The sequence below is a fragment of the Trichosurus vulpecula genome, chromosome 7 (assembly GCF_011100635.1).
Source record: "Trichosurus vulpecula isolate mTriVul1 chromosome 7, mTriVul1.pri, whole genome shotgun sequence".
Taxonomy (NCBI): Eukaryota; Metazoa; Chordata; class Mammalia; order Diprotodontia; family Phalangeridae; genus Trichosurus; species Trichosurus vulpecula.
Window position 1 is genome coordinate 125,273,406 of NC_050579.1, and position 15,519 is coordinate 125,288,924.

General features: G+C 38.4%; 2 protein-coding genes across 4 annotated transcripts in view; one reads left to right on the forward strand and one right to left on the reverse strand.

Moving 5' to 3' along the window:
• HBS1L (HBS1 like translational GTPase) overlaps positions 1-15,519 on the forward strand; it is a 133,800-nt gene that overhangs the window by 5,460 nt on the left and 112,821 nt on the right. For all 3 annotated transcript variants that reach the window (XM_036766313.1, XM_036766314.1, XM_036766315.1), the window contains exons 3-4: positions 14,035-14,166; positions 14,421-14,606. In XM_036766313.1, coding sequence (XP_036622208.1) covers positions 14,035-14,166; positions 14,421-14,606 — 318 coding nt within the window. The remainder of the gene's footprint in view (positions 1-14,034; positions 14,167-14,420; positions 14,607-15,519) is intronic.
• LOC118856182 (biogenesis of lysosome-related organelles complex 1 subunit 2-like) lies at positions 1,693-2,319 on the reverse strand. The gene has a single exon (XM_036766316.1). It carries the CDS (start codon positions 2,174-2,176, stop codon positions 1,880-1,882), a length of 297 nt encoding a protein of 98 aa, XP_036622211.1. The 5' UTR covers positions 2,177-2,319; the 3' UTR covers positions 1,693-1,879.

Here is a 15,519-nt window from a genome sequence, read left to right on the forward strand (position 1 = left end):
ACCATAGGAATAATTTAGAAACAGTACAGGATGAGAGTAGACAGTATTCCCTCTTTTATTTCTGGAGACATGATTTTCCTCTTTGTGGTGGCCCATATACACCCCTTTTGTAGAAATATTTTCTGGCTGTTGTTGCTCTTCTTGTTCTCCCTCCTCCTTTGTTCTTGAAGAACACCAATGATATTCAGGAGGGTGATGTTGTGAATTAGATTTTAGTGAGGCAGGGCTGTACAAAGTCACCAGCCTCACTCTCTTCTCCAGTCATTGTAGTCCAGTGGCAACACATAGGTCAGGATGACTGGTGATGGCCCCCTGGCTTTCGTTAAAAACTCTTTAGAAGCTTCCTCTAGCTTTTTGTATTTAGTTTTATTGGAATCTCTTTATTTTTCTTATAAGCATCTGTTATTTCTTCACTACAGTTCTCCTGTCAAGTGTCAATGGCTATCGGTCCAGCTAAGGGTTACTTTAAACTTGTCTTTATATTTCCCTTTCAAATATCTTTTCAAGGATATTCATTGTGTTAGTGCTAGAAGAGACCTTAAAGTTAGTATAGACCAACCCATGAAATGATTAATTTCATTTCATACTTATTTCTGACCTGAGCTGCATCTCCTGACTTAGTCCAGTGTTCTGAGCATATGTTATCAGAATGTTTTTGTTTGTTAGCTTAAACAAAATTAGCATATGCCTTTGTTCAATTTTCAACATTTTGTTATGTGAATTTATTTTGAACTAACACTTAAAGAGCAATCAACCTGGGAATATAGCTCATCCAGTTTCCTTTCAATTTCAATTTCATTCAAGGACTGTTAGAAGAAAGACTTCTCCTGCTTCTTTAAGTGCCATCTCATTTTCAAAGCATTCAATACTTTAAAAAAAGCTATTGAATTAAGTGATTTTGCTACTATTCCTGCTACTAAAATGTAACATTTCCATTTACAATATTTTAAGATTTACAGAACACTTTCCAAATATTATCTTGTTTTAGTTTCACAACCATCTTGGGAATGAAGTGCTATTATTGCCCTTTGTTTTACAGATGAGGAAAGGCAGGCAGGTATGTTTTTTCTTTTTCTTTCTTTCTTTTTTTTTTTTTATTTGGAAGCAAAACCTGTATCTTTATTCAGAGAGGGATGGTCATACTACAGAGAAAACATGAGTTTGGAAACCAATGATGCAAATAACTCCGTTCCAGAAAAATCACTTGTATCCGACATAAATGTTCTCTTAACGGTGAGATCTCTTTTAAAACATTAAACAGAATCATTATAAAGGCAGTACTGTGTGTGCAAAAGCAGCAAAGAATCAAGGCCTGAGAATACTGATTTTATATATTTATTTTTTAAAGGCCAACACATATTTAGACAACTTAAATATAATTCCAACAGAAATACTTCAACAAAAGCAGCAGTGGTCTCTGTCTAGTAATGTCTTCTAACATTCAGATACTCACTGGGATCATCCGAGTTTGATTCTTTTTTTTTTTTTTCATATGTTGGCATTTATTATTTAAGTTCAAGAACAGGTTGTGAAAGGGGTGGGTGTGGGAGGGCCTAGAGGAGAGGGAGGGAAGAGACAGGGAGACCAGAGTCTCTCCTCTGTGTCTGCTCTAGATGGGGTTGATCCTGATTTCTGAGCCTTGGTCCAGGGCACACAACGAAGCCCGCGATTAAGATGAGGTTGGGGGGGTTTAGGAAAACACGGCGGGGGCGGGGGTGGCCAGAATTACACATCCAACCAGAGGTGGGGGCTGGGATTCTCCTTGGATCAGCAGCACGGCTTCTTTTTAGGAATTGAAGCATAGTGATAAGTTCCATCCCACTTATTTCAGCTCTTATAAAATATTCTTGTAGTTAAAAGTCTGAGCTAGAGAATTCTTTCATCGCCTCTCTAACTTCTTGTACTTTGCTAGTTTCTTTGAATATGCATCCAATTTGTAAGCTGCCTGCTCAAGAGCTGCTACTTGCTCCTCAATTAGAGTGATCTGATCCAGATAAGGCTGAAGTGCTGCATATTTCTGGTTTAAGTCCTTTAGGTTTCTACTTATGTTTACTGCAATATCTTTCATTTCTAGATACTTCAAGCTAGTCAGTTTGTTCATATTTTCCAGAAGTTTATAGTCTTCACTGGTAGCTGTGAGCTCGCCCGTCAGGTACGTGGCCATTTTGGAGAACATGTCCTGGCACAGCCCCGTGATGTCCGCCTCGGCGGGCTCCGTGGCCTCCTCCGCTGTCTCCACCACGGCATCGTCTAGGCCGGGGAAGGGAGGTAGGAGAAAGGATGGAGGGAAGGATGGGATGGCGAAGAAAGGGGAAAGGAAGGGGGAAAGGAAGGGAGGAAGGGGGAAAGGAAGGGGGTAAGGGAGGGGAAGGGAGAGGGGCAAGAGTGGGGAAGGAAAGGGAGAAAAGGGCGAGTTTGATTCTTTTTAAAACAGACTTTAATGGTACACATCTTTCTTATCTGCAATGTGATTTACAATCTCTTGTGAACATATTAATTTTTTAGCATCTATGTCAGGAATTTCAGACTCAAATTCATCCCCCATGGCCATTATAATTTTACTTGGTACAAACTTTCCAAGCCCAGGTCTTTCATCAAGTGGGAAGATACTGAAAGCTGTTCTGGATCAATCTTCACAGTCCTTAATGCTTTCCAGTGTCAGAGGGGGCAAGTCTATTGGTAGCTTAACTGTAGGACTATCCCTGAAACGTACCTGCCTTTGCCCCTCAGACTCTTAAGGGCACTGGAATGGTGGCATCAAGGTATTGGGCAGGTGGAGAGAACACGGGCTGCCGTGGCTATACTGCCCCTCAGATATGTCTTTTCTTTAAAACTTCACAAGCTAATGTATTTCTTGAATAATTCGTTTTAGTCTTGGACCTTCATATGGCAATTAAAGAATGCTGGATTTAGAGTCAGACACTTGGGTTTGAATTCCATAAATGATATTGTGGTTCTAAGTATAACTCTTGGGTAACATTGCCTTTCTTGGCCTAGAAATTAAGGATTGGCAAATATTAAGATTCTTGGCAAGGAAACTAGCTTTTTGATGGTCCTCAGACAACGCATAGTCAGTAAACATTAACCTACTCTGTATGCCAAGTACTGTGCTAAACATTGGGGATACAAAGAAAGGTCAAAGTTCCCACTCTCAAGGAGCTCAAAATTGAATGGACAGAAAACATGCAAACAACTATGTACAGACAAGCTATATACAGGACAGATTGGAGATAATCAACAGAATGAAGGCACTAAAATTAAGGAATAGTATCAGGAAAGGTTTCCACTAGAAGGTGGATTTTTAGCTGGGACTCGAAGGAAGCCAGGAGGTGGAGGTGAGGAGAAAGATGGTTTTATATGTGAGGGACAGCCACTGAAAATGCACAGTCAAGATATGGAGTATCTTGTTTTAGGAACAGCAAGGAAGCCAGTGTCACTGACTTGTAGAATATGTGTGTGGTTGGGTGTGTGGTAGGGGCTTTCTTAAGGTGTAAGAAGACTGGAAAGGTGGGTAGGGGCAGATTATGAAAGGCTTTGAATGCCAAACAGAGGATTTTATATCTGATCTTGGAGGTGATAGGGAGCTACTGGAGTTTTATTGATTGGAGGCTGGAAGGGAGGTGTTATATTTAGGAAGAAGATCATTTTGACAGCCAAGTGGAGGATGTCCTGGAATTGGGAGAGACTTGTGGCCGAGAGAACAACCACAAGGCTATTGTAATAGGTGTGAGGTAATGAAGATACATGAGGTGGCAGTGTCAGATGAGAGAAGGAGGCATATGGGAGAGATGTTGCAAAAATAAAATCAACAGGCCTTGATACCAGATTGGATGGGGGATTTTAACATACATACATACACATGCATGTACGTGCATGCCTATACATATGTATGTATGCATGCATGTATGAACAGCCAGGTGGTACAGGGGATACAGCACCAGCCTGGAGTTAGGATGACTCATCTTCCTGAGTTCATAGCTAGGAGAGGACTCTTAACTAGCAGTGGGTGATCCTGTACAAAGTCACTTAAACCTCTTTGCCTCATTTTCCTCATCTGTAAAATGAGAAGGAAAATGGCTACTCCAGTATCTATACCAAAAAACCTCAAGTGGGGTCATGAAGAGTCAGACATGACTGGATTGACTGAACAATAAATATATATATGCATATATATCAAATATGTACGTATATATTTCTTTAAATGTCCTGTCAAAAAAATTTTTTTTTAAACAAAAATTAACCTCAGATGTAATTTGGGCTGTCATTACTTTCATAGATGATGAAACTGAAGTCCAGAAAGGTTAAGTGACTTACCCAAGATCACACAGATAGTAATGTGATCTTTTTGAGGAGAGAGAGACTGCTTTTTTCTGTTTTTATTTTGGTACTAAACTCCACAAGGATCTATAAAGTGCCTGGCATGCTAGGCACTGCTTGATGCTACAGATAGAGATAAAAACAAAACAGCCCCTGCTTTCAAGGTATTTAGATTCAACTGGGGTAAAATAAAAAAGTATGTAGACAATTAAACATAAAATAGATCCAAAATAATTTCTAGAAGGTTGGGCATATGTGATGTGAAGGGCAGTTAACAGTAGAACAGCTTCTAGCATAGTGCCTCCAACATTATAGGTACTTAGTGTTTTGTGTAGTTGAATTGAATAGAAAGTAGGAGAACTGAGATTCTTACCCATGTCCTCTGATTTCAGATCCACCCCTTTTTTCATTGCATTGTACTTGCTGTTTGATTGGAGTTGTGGTCTTCAATACCATTTATTTTGTGCTCATTATGTGCTAGGCACTGGAAATGAAGCAGTCTTTACTCGCAAAGAGCTTACATTCAAATGAGGGAGAAAACAAGTATATAATTAAGTATATACAGCATAAATATGAAGTGAATACAAATGTATACAATGTAATTAAACGTATGGTGGTTTGGGAGGGAGGGAACTTTTGCACTTCGGTAGGAATGAGAAAATGTAAAAAGATGGTATATCAGCTGAGTCTTAAAAGGAAGAGAAGGCCTCTCTTTGAGGAGGCAGCAAGGAGGGAATGCTTGCCAGGTATGTGGGACCAGCCCTGGGGGTGGAGTGGGTAGATGTGTTAGGAGTATAGAAAAAGCCAATGGGACTGGATCACAGTGTGGGAGGGGTAGTGATTAATGTCCAGTGAGGCTGGAAAGATGGATTAGGGCCAGGATGTGAAGGGCTTTAAAAGATGGTCCTGTTGAAGTATAGATAGAGGTGATGAGGCCACTGAAATTGATTGAGTAGATGTCACATGGTCACATCTGTACTTAAGGAAAATTACTTTGGTAGCTATGTGTAGGATGATCTAGAGTGGTGAGTGACTTGAGGCAAGGTTTTTTGGTAGTGCCTTCTACATGAGTGGACTTATTTGCCAGGCACTGTGCTGCGGATACAAATAGGAAAAAGAAAGACAGTCTCTATCCTCCAGAGGCTTACAGCCTACTCTTACAAAGGAGGCTTGCAAAGTGGGAGGGAGAAGGTACCTGGTGAAAGATCATGAAGAAGTCCAAAGAAGTGCATCTGGGTGGGAAAGTTAGAGATGGCTAGCCTAGGCACACTCCTTAAATGGAGTTTTTGGGAGGAACACATCACTCCACCCTCCAGCCACAGGGGCCTTTGGAGTGGAGGATTGTAGTGAAAAGTAAATACCAAGGCTGATTGATTCATCTTTCAGGATGATGAAGTTTTGGGGTTCATGGTGGAGGAGTCCGAAGGACTACAACCAGGGAGAAAATAAATGAGTGTGAGGGAGAAAGGAAGAGGACCTAGAATATTATCTTGAGGAACCCCCATAGTTAGAGGGTGATATGTAAATGTGTGTGCGTACATACGTATAAAATACTTATGTCTGTGTATATATGTGTGTGTGTGCATGTACATATACGTATACAAATAAATGTAAATGTTTATTGACTTGACTACATGTAAACAGCTTTCAAGGGAGGTTGAGAAGTGGTTAGATAGGTAGGAGGAGAACCAGAGAAGAATCAGTATTATGAAAACCCAGAGAGGAGAGGGTTGTAGGAGAGAGTAGTCAACAGGGTCAAATGCATCAGGTAGGTAAAGAAGAATGAGTACTGGAAAAAAAATAGATATGACAAGAGATCACTGTTAACTTGGAGGGTCAGTTATAGTTGAGTGAGTTTAGAAGCCAGAGAGCAAAGGATTGATGAGTGAGGGGACAAGAAGTAGAGGTTAGCAAGTATAGGCAGCTTTTCCTAGGAGTTTGTCTAAGAAAGGGAGAAGAGATATAAGAAGAAAGCTTGAGGGAAATGGTAGGATCTAGAATATTTTTTTAAGGATTGGGGAGATGGGTATATTTGAAGGAAATAGAGAAGAAACCATAAGATAGGGAGAGGTAGAAGATTAGAGTTTAGTGGGGATGATAGAGTGGCAGTCTGCTAGTGCAGCTTGGTTTAGATGCAATCAAGGGTACACTAAAGGAGTTAACGTTGGCAAGAAGGAAAACAGAAAAAAAATGAGAAATGACACTGGTTTTGAGATGAACAAATGAGAGTAGAGAAAGGTCATATTGTGTGGCCTCAGTTTTCTCTGGATCCTCAGTTTAGAAGGGAAGAAGGGGATGTCGTGGGAGTCTTGAGGAGAGAGAAAAGTCTAGAATAACTTCTGTGGGAAGTGGGATAGGGACTGTTAAGAAACAAATGGATTGTCTTTCAAAAGGGAGGGCCCCATTGAGGTTGGGTAACAGGAATTTTTAGTGTACCCAGTTAGCGTTGTATTGGGACTTCTAGCTGTTTCTAGCTGCTTTTAGCCACTAATCAGGAGTGGAGGAGGCAGATGGTAGAAAGGCTGAAGTTTGTCAAGAAATGGGCAACAATAAGTCAAGGAGGCAGAAGACAGTGTAGAGCTGAAATGATTGGATTGAGTGTAAAGTAGGAGTCAAAATCCTCAGCTTAGAGGGGAAAAGGGAAAGTGCTCTCAAGGCTTGAGGGAGAGTGAGATTTGGAATCACTTCTGTAGGTTTTCTCTTCATTTGGTAATGATATTCACAAAGCCTAGTTGGACTGCATCCTTTTGAGTGAAGTGAGGTTTGGCTTTGGAGATAAGTGTTACTGTCACTGCCCCACAACGAATAAAATCCTCCATCACAGCAACCATCATTTGAGTGTTTTTGTTATTTGACAGCATGATGCCAAAGCCATGTGTTTTAAAAATAGCAGGAGTGTCAGAGACCTCTGAATTTTGGGTAAATCTATATCTGGCATAGAGAAGACACTAGTGCTAGATGTTGTAATTTTGGAGCACAAGAACCTAACAGTCAGTCATTGATGTCTCCCTTTTGAGAACTGATATTTTGCATTTGAATGGCCAGAACTGGAAAAGGAAAGGATCAGAATAGGAAGTACTGTCTTAGCATCTGACCCTTTAGTGGCAGAGGGAATATACAATAACACTTATTATAAGGGCTCTTGGAGGATGGGAACTGGGCAATGAGTCTGTTATTCAGATTAAAATTCAATCTAAGGTACTACTGCTAGCTTATGAGAGAATTGCTGGTGCAGAATACTATTACGTGGAGCAGCGTCAGGTCTGAAACTATACTTATAAAATAGTGAATCTCAAAATAATTTGTATTGGTTAAAAAAATAGATCAATCAAGTTGAAAATATTTGGCATATAGCATGCAGAAGGAAATGTATCTAGTAGCCTAGTATTGGGTAAACACAAAGATCCCAGCTGTTGTGATAAGGACTTGCTAATTGATGAAAACTGCTGGGAAAATTGGACCACAGGATGGAAGAAATTGGATTTAGACCAACCCCTCACCACCTATTTCCAAGATAAGCTCTAAATGGATACATGACCTAGACATGAAAGGTCACATTATAAACAAAATAGAGAAACATGGAAAAAAATTACTTATCAAATCTATGAATAGAAGAAAAATTCATGACCAAACAGAAGATAAGATGGATAATATTGATTGCATAAATTTTTAAATTTTTGCATAAACAAATCTAATTAAGTGAAGTTTAAAAGGGAAACACCAGCAAAAAAAATCTTTGCAGCAAGTTTCTCTGACAAAGGTCTAATTTCCAAGACAGATGACGAATTAAAACTTTTTTTCAAAAAGAAAAGCCTTTCCCAATTGATAAATGGTTTGCGAGAATCGAATCAAGAGGCAGTTTTTAAAGGAAGAAATCTAAGCTATTAACAACAATATGAAAAAAAAATGCTTCAAATAAATCCCAATTAGAGAAATAAAAATTAAAGCATTTTTGAGATTCTACCTCATCAGATTACCAAAGATGACAATGAAGGAAAATGTTAACTGTTTTAGAGTTTGTGGGAAAGCAGGCACGTTGATATACTGTTGGCAGACCTGTGAATGGGTACAGCCATTCTGGAAGGTAGTTTGAAATTATGCATAGAAAGTTAATAACCAGTGCATGTCTTTGACCCACCTATAATACCGCTAGATCTATACCTTAAAGACATCAAAGAAAGAGGAAAAGGTTCTGTATGAACAAAAATTCTTTTTGTGGTCTTAAGAAACTGCATACTAAAGGACTGCCCATCATTTGAGTTAACGGCTGAATAAGTTGTCTATTGTGAATGCAATGGAATGCTGCTATGCACTAAGAAATGAGGAAACATGATTTTAAAGAGACATAAGGGAATAAGATGCCCTTGAAAATGTCTGTAATATACCTTGCTGCCTAAATGCTTAAGAGATACAAAGCAAAGTGCTCTTCTAGTTCTGAATGGGAAGTTGAGTATTAGTGGGATGATCAGAGGATGTATAGAAAAAATAGCATTTGAGTTGGGCTTTAAAGGATAAGTAATGAGTATAGCAGATGAAGGTAGGGAAGGAGGAAGGCATTCCAAGCCTAGGGAGCAACCTGAGCAAACCCATAGAGGTCATTGTATACTTAAGGGTAAGAAAATTATTTAGTTTGAGTGGAGTATAACAGTTCATGGGAGGTAGAGCTGTAAGATATGACTGGAAACCTAGGGTGGTACTAGATTGTGGAGGACATTTAGTGACAGTCAAAAGAGTGAACTTGACTTGGGACAGTGGAGCAGTAGGGTCCTATTGAAGATTTTTGAGCACTAGTGTGATGTGACCAGATTTATGTGTTAACATATTATTTTGGATTACGTGGGGCTAAATGGAAGGGAAGGAGCATTTCAGAAGTTTTTTAAGTATTCCAGATAGGTGCTAATGACAATTGTGCTAGGTTGGTAGCATTGGAAATAGAAGGAGAGAGAAGCCAGAAATGCTGCAGAGATAGGATTAATTGAACTCGATACCTGAATGTGAGATGAGAAGTCAGGAAAAGAATTAACGACAGTGCTAAAGGTTATGAACCTGGGCAGTCAGATGAACAGTAGTTACATATATACATTTGTAAACCAGAAATAGTAGTACGTTTTAGGAAGAAATATGATGACTATTCTGTAGGTTATATATTTGTTCATTTTTAGGTGATGATAGAACATCCAAATGGAAAACATTGTGTAGGCAGTCCATGTACTCAGCATAGAGGTCAGAAGTAAAAATATAAATTTGGAAGTCATCCACATAGAAAAATGGTAGCTGAAACTATGGGAATATTCGAATAAGTGCCAAAGACAAGACTATAAAGAGAAAAGATGATGGTTAGTGGTTGGTAACGGTATTAGGTAATTACCAAATAGTTGCCAGCTCCTATTGATTCTACCTCTGAAAGGTGTCTCCTTTAAACACTGCCACATACCTGGAACAGGCTGTCATTACCTCATGTCTAGAAGGTTGCAGTAGACTCTGGTTGGTCTTCTGCTTCGTCTTTCCACTCTAGTCCATCATCCTCTCCTTCCACTTTAGTCCATCCTTCACTTAGCTATAAAAGTGATCTCCCTAAAGTCCAGGTTTGGCCATGTTACATGACCTCTCTAGTAATTCCAGGGTCAAATTATAAAATCCTCTGTTTGGAATTCAGAGGCTTTTATAACCTGGAACCCTTCTATCTTAGCAATCTTCATATACCTGACTCCACTGACACTGACTTCTTTGCTATTCCTTGAACAATACTCTGAACAGTGACTCTATTTACACTAGCTGTCCTGTTTCCTCATACCTGCAATTCTCTTCTTATCTCCTGGCTTCTCTGGCTTCTTTCAAGTCCTAGCTAAAATTTTCTATAAGAAGCCTTTCCAAATTTCCCTTAATTAGTGCCTTCACTTAGTTGATTATCTCCAAGTTACTCTGTCATTGGAAACTGGAAAGCCCTGAGTTCAAATTCTGCCTTGTATACTTTCTAGCTGTGTGACCCTGAGTTCCCTCATCTGTAAAATTGGGATAATGTCACCTACTTTCCTTTGTTGTGAGGATAAAATGGGCTATTTGTGAAGCACTTTGTAAACCTTAAAACTCTCACTATATATAAATGCCAACTGTTTGTTAAACTGTGAGTGCCTGAGAGCAGGAACTTTTTATTTGTATGTTTTTGACCTTTCTTTGTATCCCTAGCTCTTAATCACAATGCCCAGCTCATAGTAGGTGTTTAATAAGTGCTTGTTGACTGACAGGATAACAGTTTCAGGAACAAGACATTCCATCTCTCACCACTAGCCATTTTCTTTGGATATTCCCCAAGTCTAGAATGCTCTCCCTGTTCATCACTGCCTACTGACTTCCCAGGCTTACTTTAAGTCCCAGCAAAATCTCTTCTTTTACAGGAAGCCTTTCCTAAGCTTTCTGAATTCTGGTATCTTACCTTTATTAATTATCTTTTATTTATCTTGTATATAGCTTGCCTTGTGTATATTTGTTTGCATATTATTTCCTCCATTAAATTATAAGCTCCTGGAGGGCAGTGACTGTCTTTTGCCTTTTTTTGTATCCCCAGTGCTTAGCACAGTGCCCAGAACATAGTTGGTGCTTAATAAATGTTTGTTTATTGATTGATTGTTGACTAACTGTGGAACCACTGAGATATTCTTGCTGCTGTAGTTTGTCCTTCATTCTCAAAGAGGACCATGCCATCAGGAAGGTGATGCTATGGAATGCAAGTGAATTGGATTTAAGTGAGGGAGGGCTGTGCAGAATCACCAGTCTCACTTTTTCCTCCAGAGCCATCTGGGTCCAGTGGCAAGATACTGATCAGGATGATTGGAGATGGCTCTGGATGCAATGGGAGACCTTTACCCTTTTAAGCTAAGGTCTTAGTTTGACTGAGGCACTACCTATTTAGTGATTAAGGCTTAATAAGAAAAGGGAAAGAATGTCCTCTTTAAAAGAAAAAAAAGATCTGGGAGGGGAAGATCCAAACAGTGACCCAGTAGGGCTTGGCCTGGAACCTATTATTGGCCAATCCATGAGAACTAGAGTTATTTGGAGAGCCCCAGAGTGTTAAAGCTGGTCTTTAAGAGAAAAGGAAAGAAAAAATTATAGAGATTAAGAATTTACATTCCTTTTGGAGTGTGATACCCTATGTGATACTGAAATATCAGAGACATAGGAAGAAGGCCAGGGGAGTATGATGTTACTGAACCGAGGAAGGAGTGTCTTTACAGTATGAGGGAGTATCCTAAGGCTTAGAAGTAGCAGAGTGATCAAGGGGGGATGAACACCTTAGTTTCCTTATTTGTAAAATGAGAATTGGACTAATTGTCTTTTAAAATTCCTTCCAACTCTAAATTTGTGATTCCTTTGTTCCTTGTCCTCTTCCCAGCTCTTTAGGTGGGGGTTCCTTGAGATGTTCTGCCTTTGATATGCTTGTCTTTTTCTAGCCATTACGTTCTCTGCCATAGCTTCAGTCATTACCTTTGTACTGATGATTGCCAAAGCTATATCACAGGATTTGAAGTCTTGTCTGAGCTCCAGAGCCGCATGTTTTACTTCCTCTAGGACAGGAATTCTTCACACATGTGCTTGGGTAGGGAAAAAAAATCATCTTTATTTTCAATCAGTCAGTTAATAAACATATGTTAAGCTATTAATATGTGCCAGGCACTGTGTTAAGTGTTGGGCATACAAAGTAAGAAATGATACTTCCTGCTCTCTAACTTCTTACTGAAATTTATAATTTTCTTCAATAACTTAAAAGCAACATTCTGAGAGGAGTGGATCCGTAGGCTTTATCAGACTGCCAAAGAGATCTATGACATAAAAAAAGGTTAAGAACCCTTGCTATGGGATGTCTCTATCCATATATCCATTAGCACTTTAAGTGCAACACATCCTGAACTCAGCTTATCTTTTTCCCTAAAGCTGTCCTTTCTGATGTTACTATTTCTTTCAGTGGTACCACTAGTCTCCCATGTTTTAAAACAGTGACAAGTTCTGGTCATTTTTCCATTCATCTCATCTCTATTTCCAGTACCCATCCTAGTACAGAATCTCCGTATCACTTCCTGAACTATTGTGATTATTTCTTTTTATGTGTCTTCCCTGCTTCATTTTAATCCCTTCCAGTCTACCTTTATATTGCTGTCAGATTAGTCTTCCTTGTCTATATGACATAGTGCTCAAAAATTTTGGATCCTGTTAAGTAAAGGTAAGATACCTTTCCATTTGGAAAAATTCAAGGTACTCCACATTCTGATGACATGCTAACTTTCTTTTCTTTGTCATGCTCCTCCCTGCCACATGCTGTGCTTTGCCACATGCTGTGCTCTAGCCAAAATGTTCCTAGAATATACCCTATAATTCGCAGACTTGATAACCTTTGCTCCCGATGCTCCAATATCATCTTTTACCTTTTTTTATTTGACCATCTCAAATGACATCTCTGTGGAAGTCTTTGTACCTCATTTGTACTTATAATGTATTATTAGTATTAGTTATCTATGTCTATGTACACTATAAACTCTGTGAGCACTTGTTCAACTTTTTCTCTCTCTCACATTGTAGCCTTATACTTTGTAAATTTAAGGATTCAATGTTTGAATTGATGGAGTAGACCTCAGAGATTAATAAAGGAAGAATAAAGACAAGTGACTGGATATAGAGCAAGGAGTCCAGGGATAATACTCAAGATTTTGAAACTGATTGATACCAGTGACAGAAATAGGCAAGTCTGAATGGTCTTCCATTTTCGGTGAAAAAATATAGAGTATGATTTTAGAACGTGTTAGTTTTGTGGTAATAGTAAGTCTTCCACATAATGGCAACGTATTACCAACCAGTGGAATGAATGTATAAATGAAGTTCATTAGAGAATGGAATTGTACACTTGTGAGTCATCTATGTAGTTTGAACCCTCAAGCCAGGATACTGGGTAGATGCTCCTTTCTTGACTTCATTAACATCATACTCTCATGGTTTGAAGAGAGAATTTTAGAGTAAGAAGCACAGAGTGAAGGCCCAGACCTCTGGAGTATGCCCAAATTTAGGGGATAGGATGAAGAAGTGGAGCAATTTAATGAGAAAGAGGATAAATTATTACAGTCATAAAATGGCATAGCATAAAGATAAGTAGTCCAACCTTTAAGTACAGTACGTTTTATAATTGGGTGGTGATTGGTGATTTTGGATAAAGTAGGTTCAGTGGAGTAAGTAGACTACTGAAATTAGTTTTTTTTCTTTTTCTTTTTTTTTTGAAGGGGCGAAGGCAGGGCAGTTGGGGTTAAGTGACTTGCCCAGAAATTAGTGTATTTTCAGTAGAGCAGTTGAGAAAACATACACTTTGCAAACCTTGAAGCCCTATATGAATATTAGCTGTCAGTGATGATGATGCCAGAGATGGAAAAAACCATTTGAAAAGGGTTACAGAGTTAGTAGGCAATGAGAAAACCAAGGCAGCATTAGTATAGATTTAGGGCCTTTCATTCAACAGTGAATGTATGGAAATACATGAGACAGTATCTGTGTTCTAAAACCAAATATGAATGACTTCTTGACGACTTGTTCAGTATCATTTATTTCTTCTCATGTTACTGTACATAATTGTACATCAGCACCTGTAATTTTTAACTAACTTTTTTTCCCCAGTAAGAAAATTTAAGGTAGCTTTTAGGAACTATTTATTTATAGTATCTTGTTCTTTTTATACTATAGCTGCTCAGTTTATTTACTCAAGACGTGATAAGCCACCGTCATTTGTTGAGCCAGTAGAAGAATATGACTATGAAGATACAAAAGGACCTGCTAACTCTACTTCTAATCACCAGCTTAGTGGGATTGATCAAGGTACGGTTAAAAAAAAAAACCCTCCAAACTGTTCCTTACACCAATATAATCACAGGTTTAGTCCAAAAGAAAAAAAAGACAAGGTTTTTTTTTTGTTGTTGTTGAGAGAAATCTTACTTCTAAGGGGAAGTGATAGATTTCAACCATGCTTATAGTATTACAAACTATATAGAAATGTAGATGTTAATTTGGAAAGTTTAGGGCTATTTTGTGACACTATGTAATGTGTTTTTGACCACTGTTATTTTCAATAGCTCGTCTTTATTCATGCCTTGATCACATGAGAGAGGTGCTTGGAGATGATGTCCCAGATCAAAAAATGATTGAAGCAGTGCTGCAAAATAAATTCGATGTGGAGAAGGCTTTAGCTATGGTGCTTGAGCAAGATAAAAAGCAGAACAAGAGTGAGGAAGCTATCTCCATGGGAAAGGCGACAAAAGGTATGCTATTAATTGTTTTGAAACCCATTATTGCTTTTCATAACTTAATGTTTGACAAAGGTTTGTATGTACCTAACTCTTGATTATTCATATATTGACTACCTAATTGATGGATAACCTAGGGTGCCTTGCTGTTTCATGTATCTAGTTGTCTACTTTTGGGCTCATTTACTGCTTATTTTCATATCTTGCTTGGGCAAATCAAATCAAATTCAAGCCAGTAAGTTTCTTGTTGGTAGTGTACGTAAAAAAAAGATGGTGTAGAAATTAATGGCAGAAACAAAACTGGGAATTGGATATTTCACTGACTTATTTTTTTTTTTTTCATTTCCTGGAAAATCATCTATAAAGGGGTAACTGACATCTAACCAGTGTTTAAAATTATAAAGAAAAAGCCAAACTTCACTTTTCATTTATAGAAAATTAGAGTTAACTTTACAATTGGAAGTAAAAAGTGAAGTATTATATAACACAAATCATAGTGCTGTTTATATAATACATTTGGGCCTTTATTTTTGTCTTTGTATCAGGCTTTTCTCATACTTATTTGAGCTTTCTTGTAGCTAGTGTCCTGTAGATACAAAAGGTCTGACTCAGGTTAAAGCAAAGTCGTTGGTGATGAAGCTGCTTTTATTTGGGCAAAGTTGACTGACCATTGTGGGGTTTGAATCTTTAACTGTGGTCTCATTAGCAGTATTTCTGAGTTAACTAGCTTAGACTAAAGTAAAATAGTTTAGGCAAGTTTTTCTTAGGTGCTTGCATATGTTTAAAGGTTGGGTCTTGCAAAGTTTTCTCTTTTTTTGGCTTTTTTTGAAGTTTGAATTTGAGTAACCAGTGATCTGTAAAACCTCATTAATTTAAGAGTTTATTAATTCAGGAATTATAATTTGGACAAAGGCTTCTATAGGGAAAT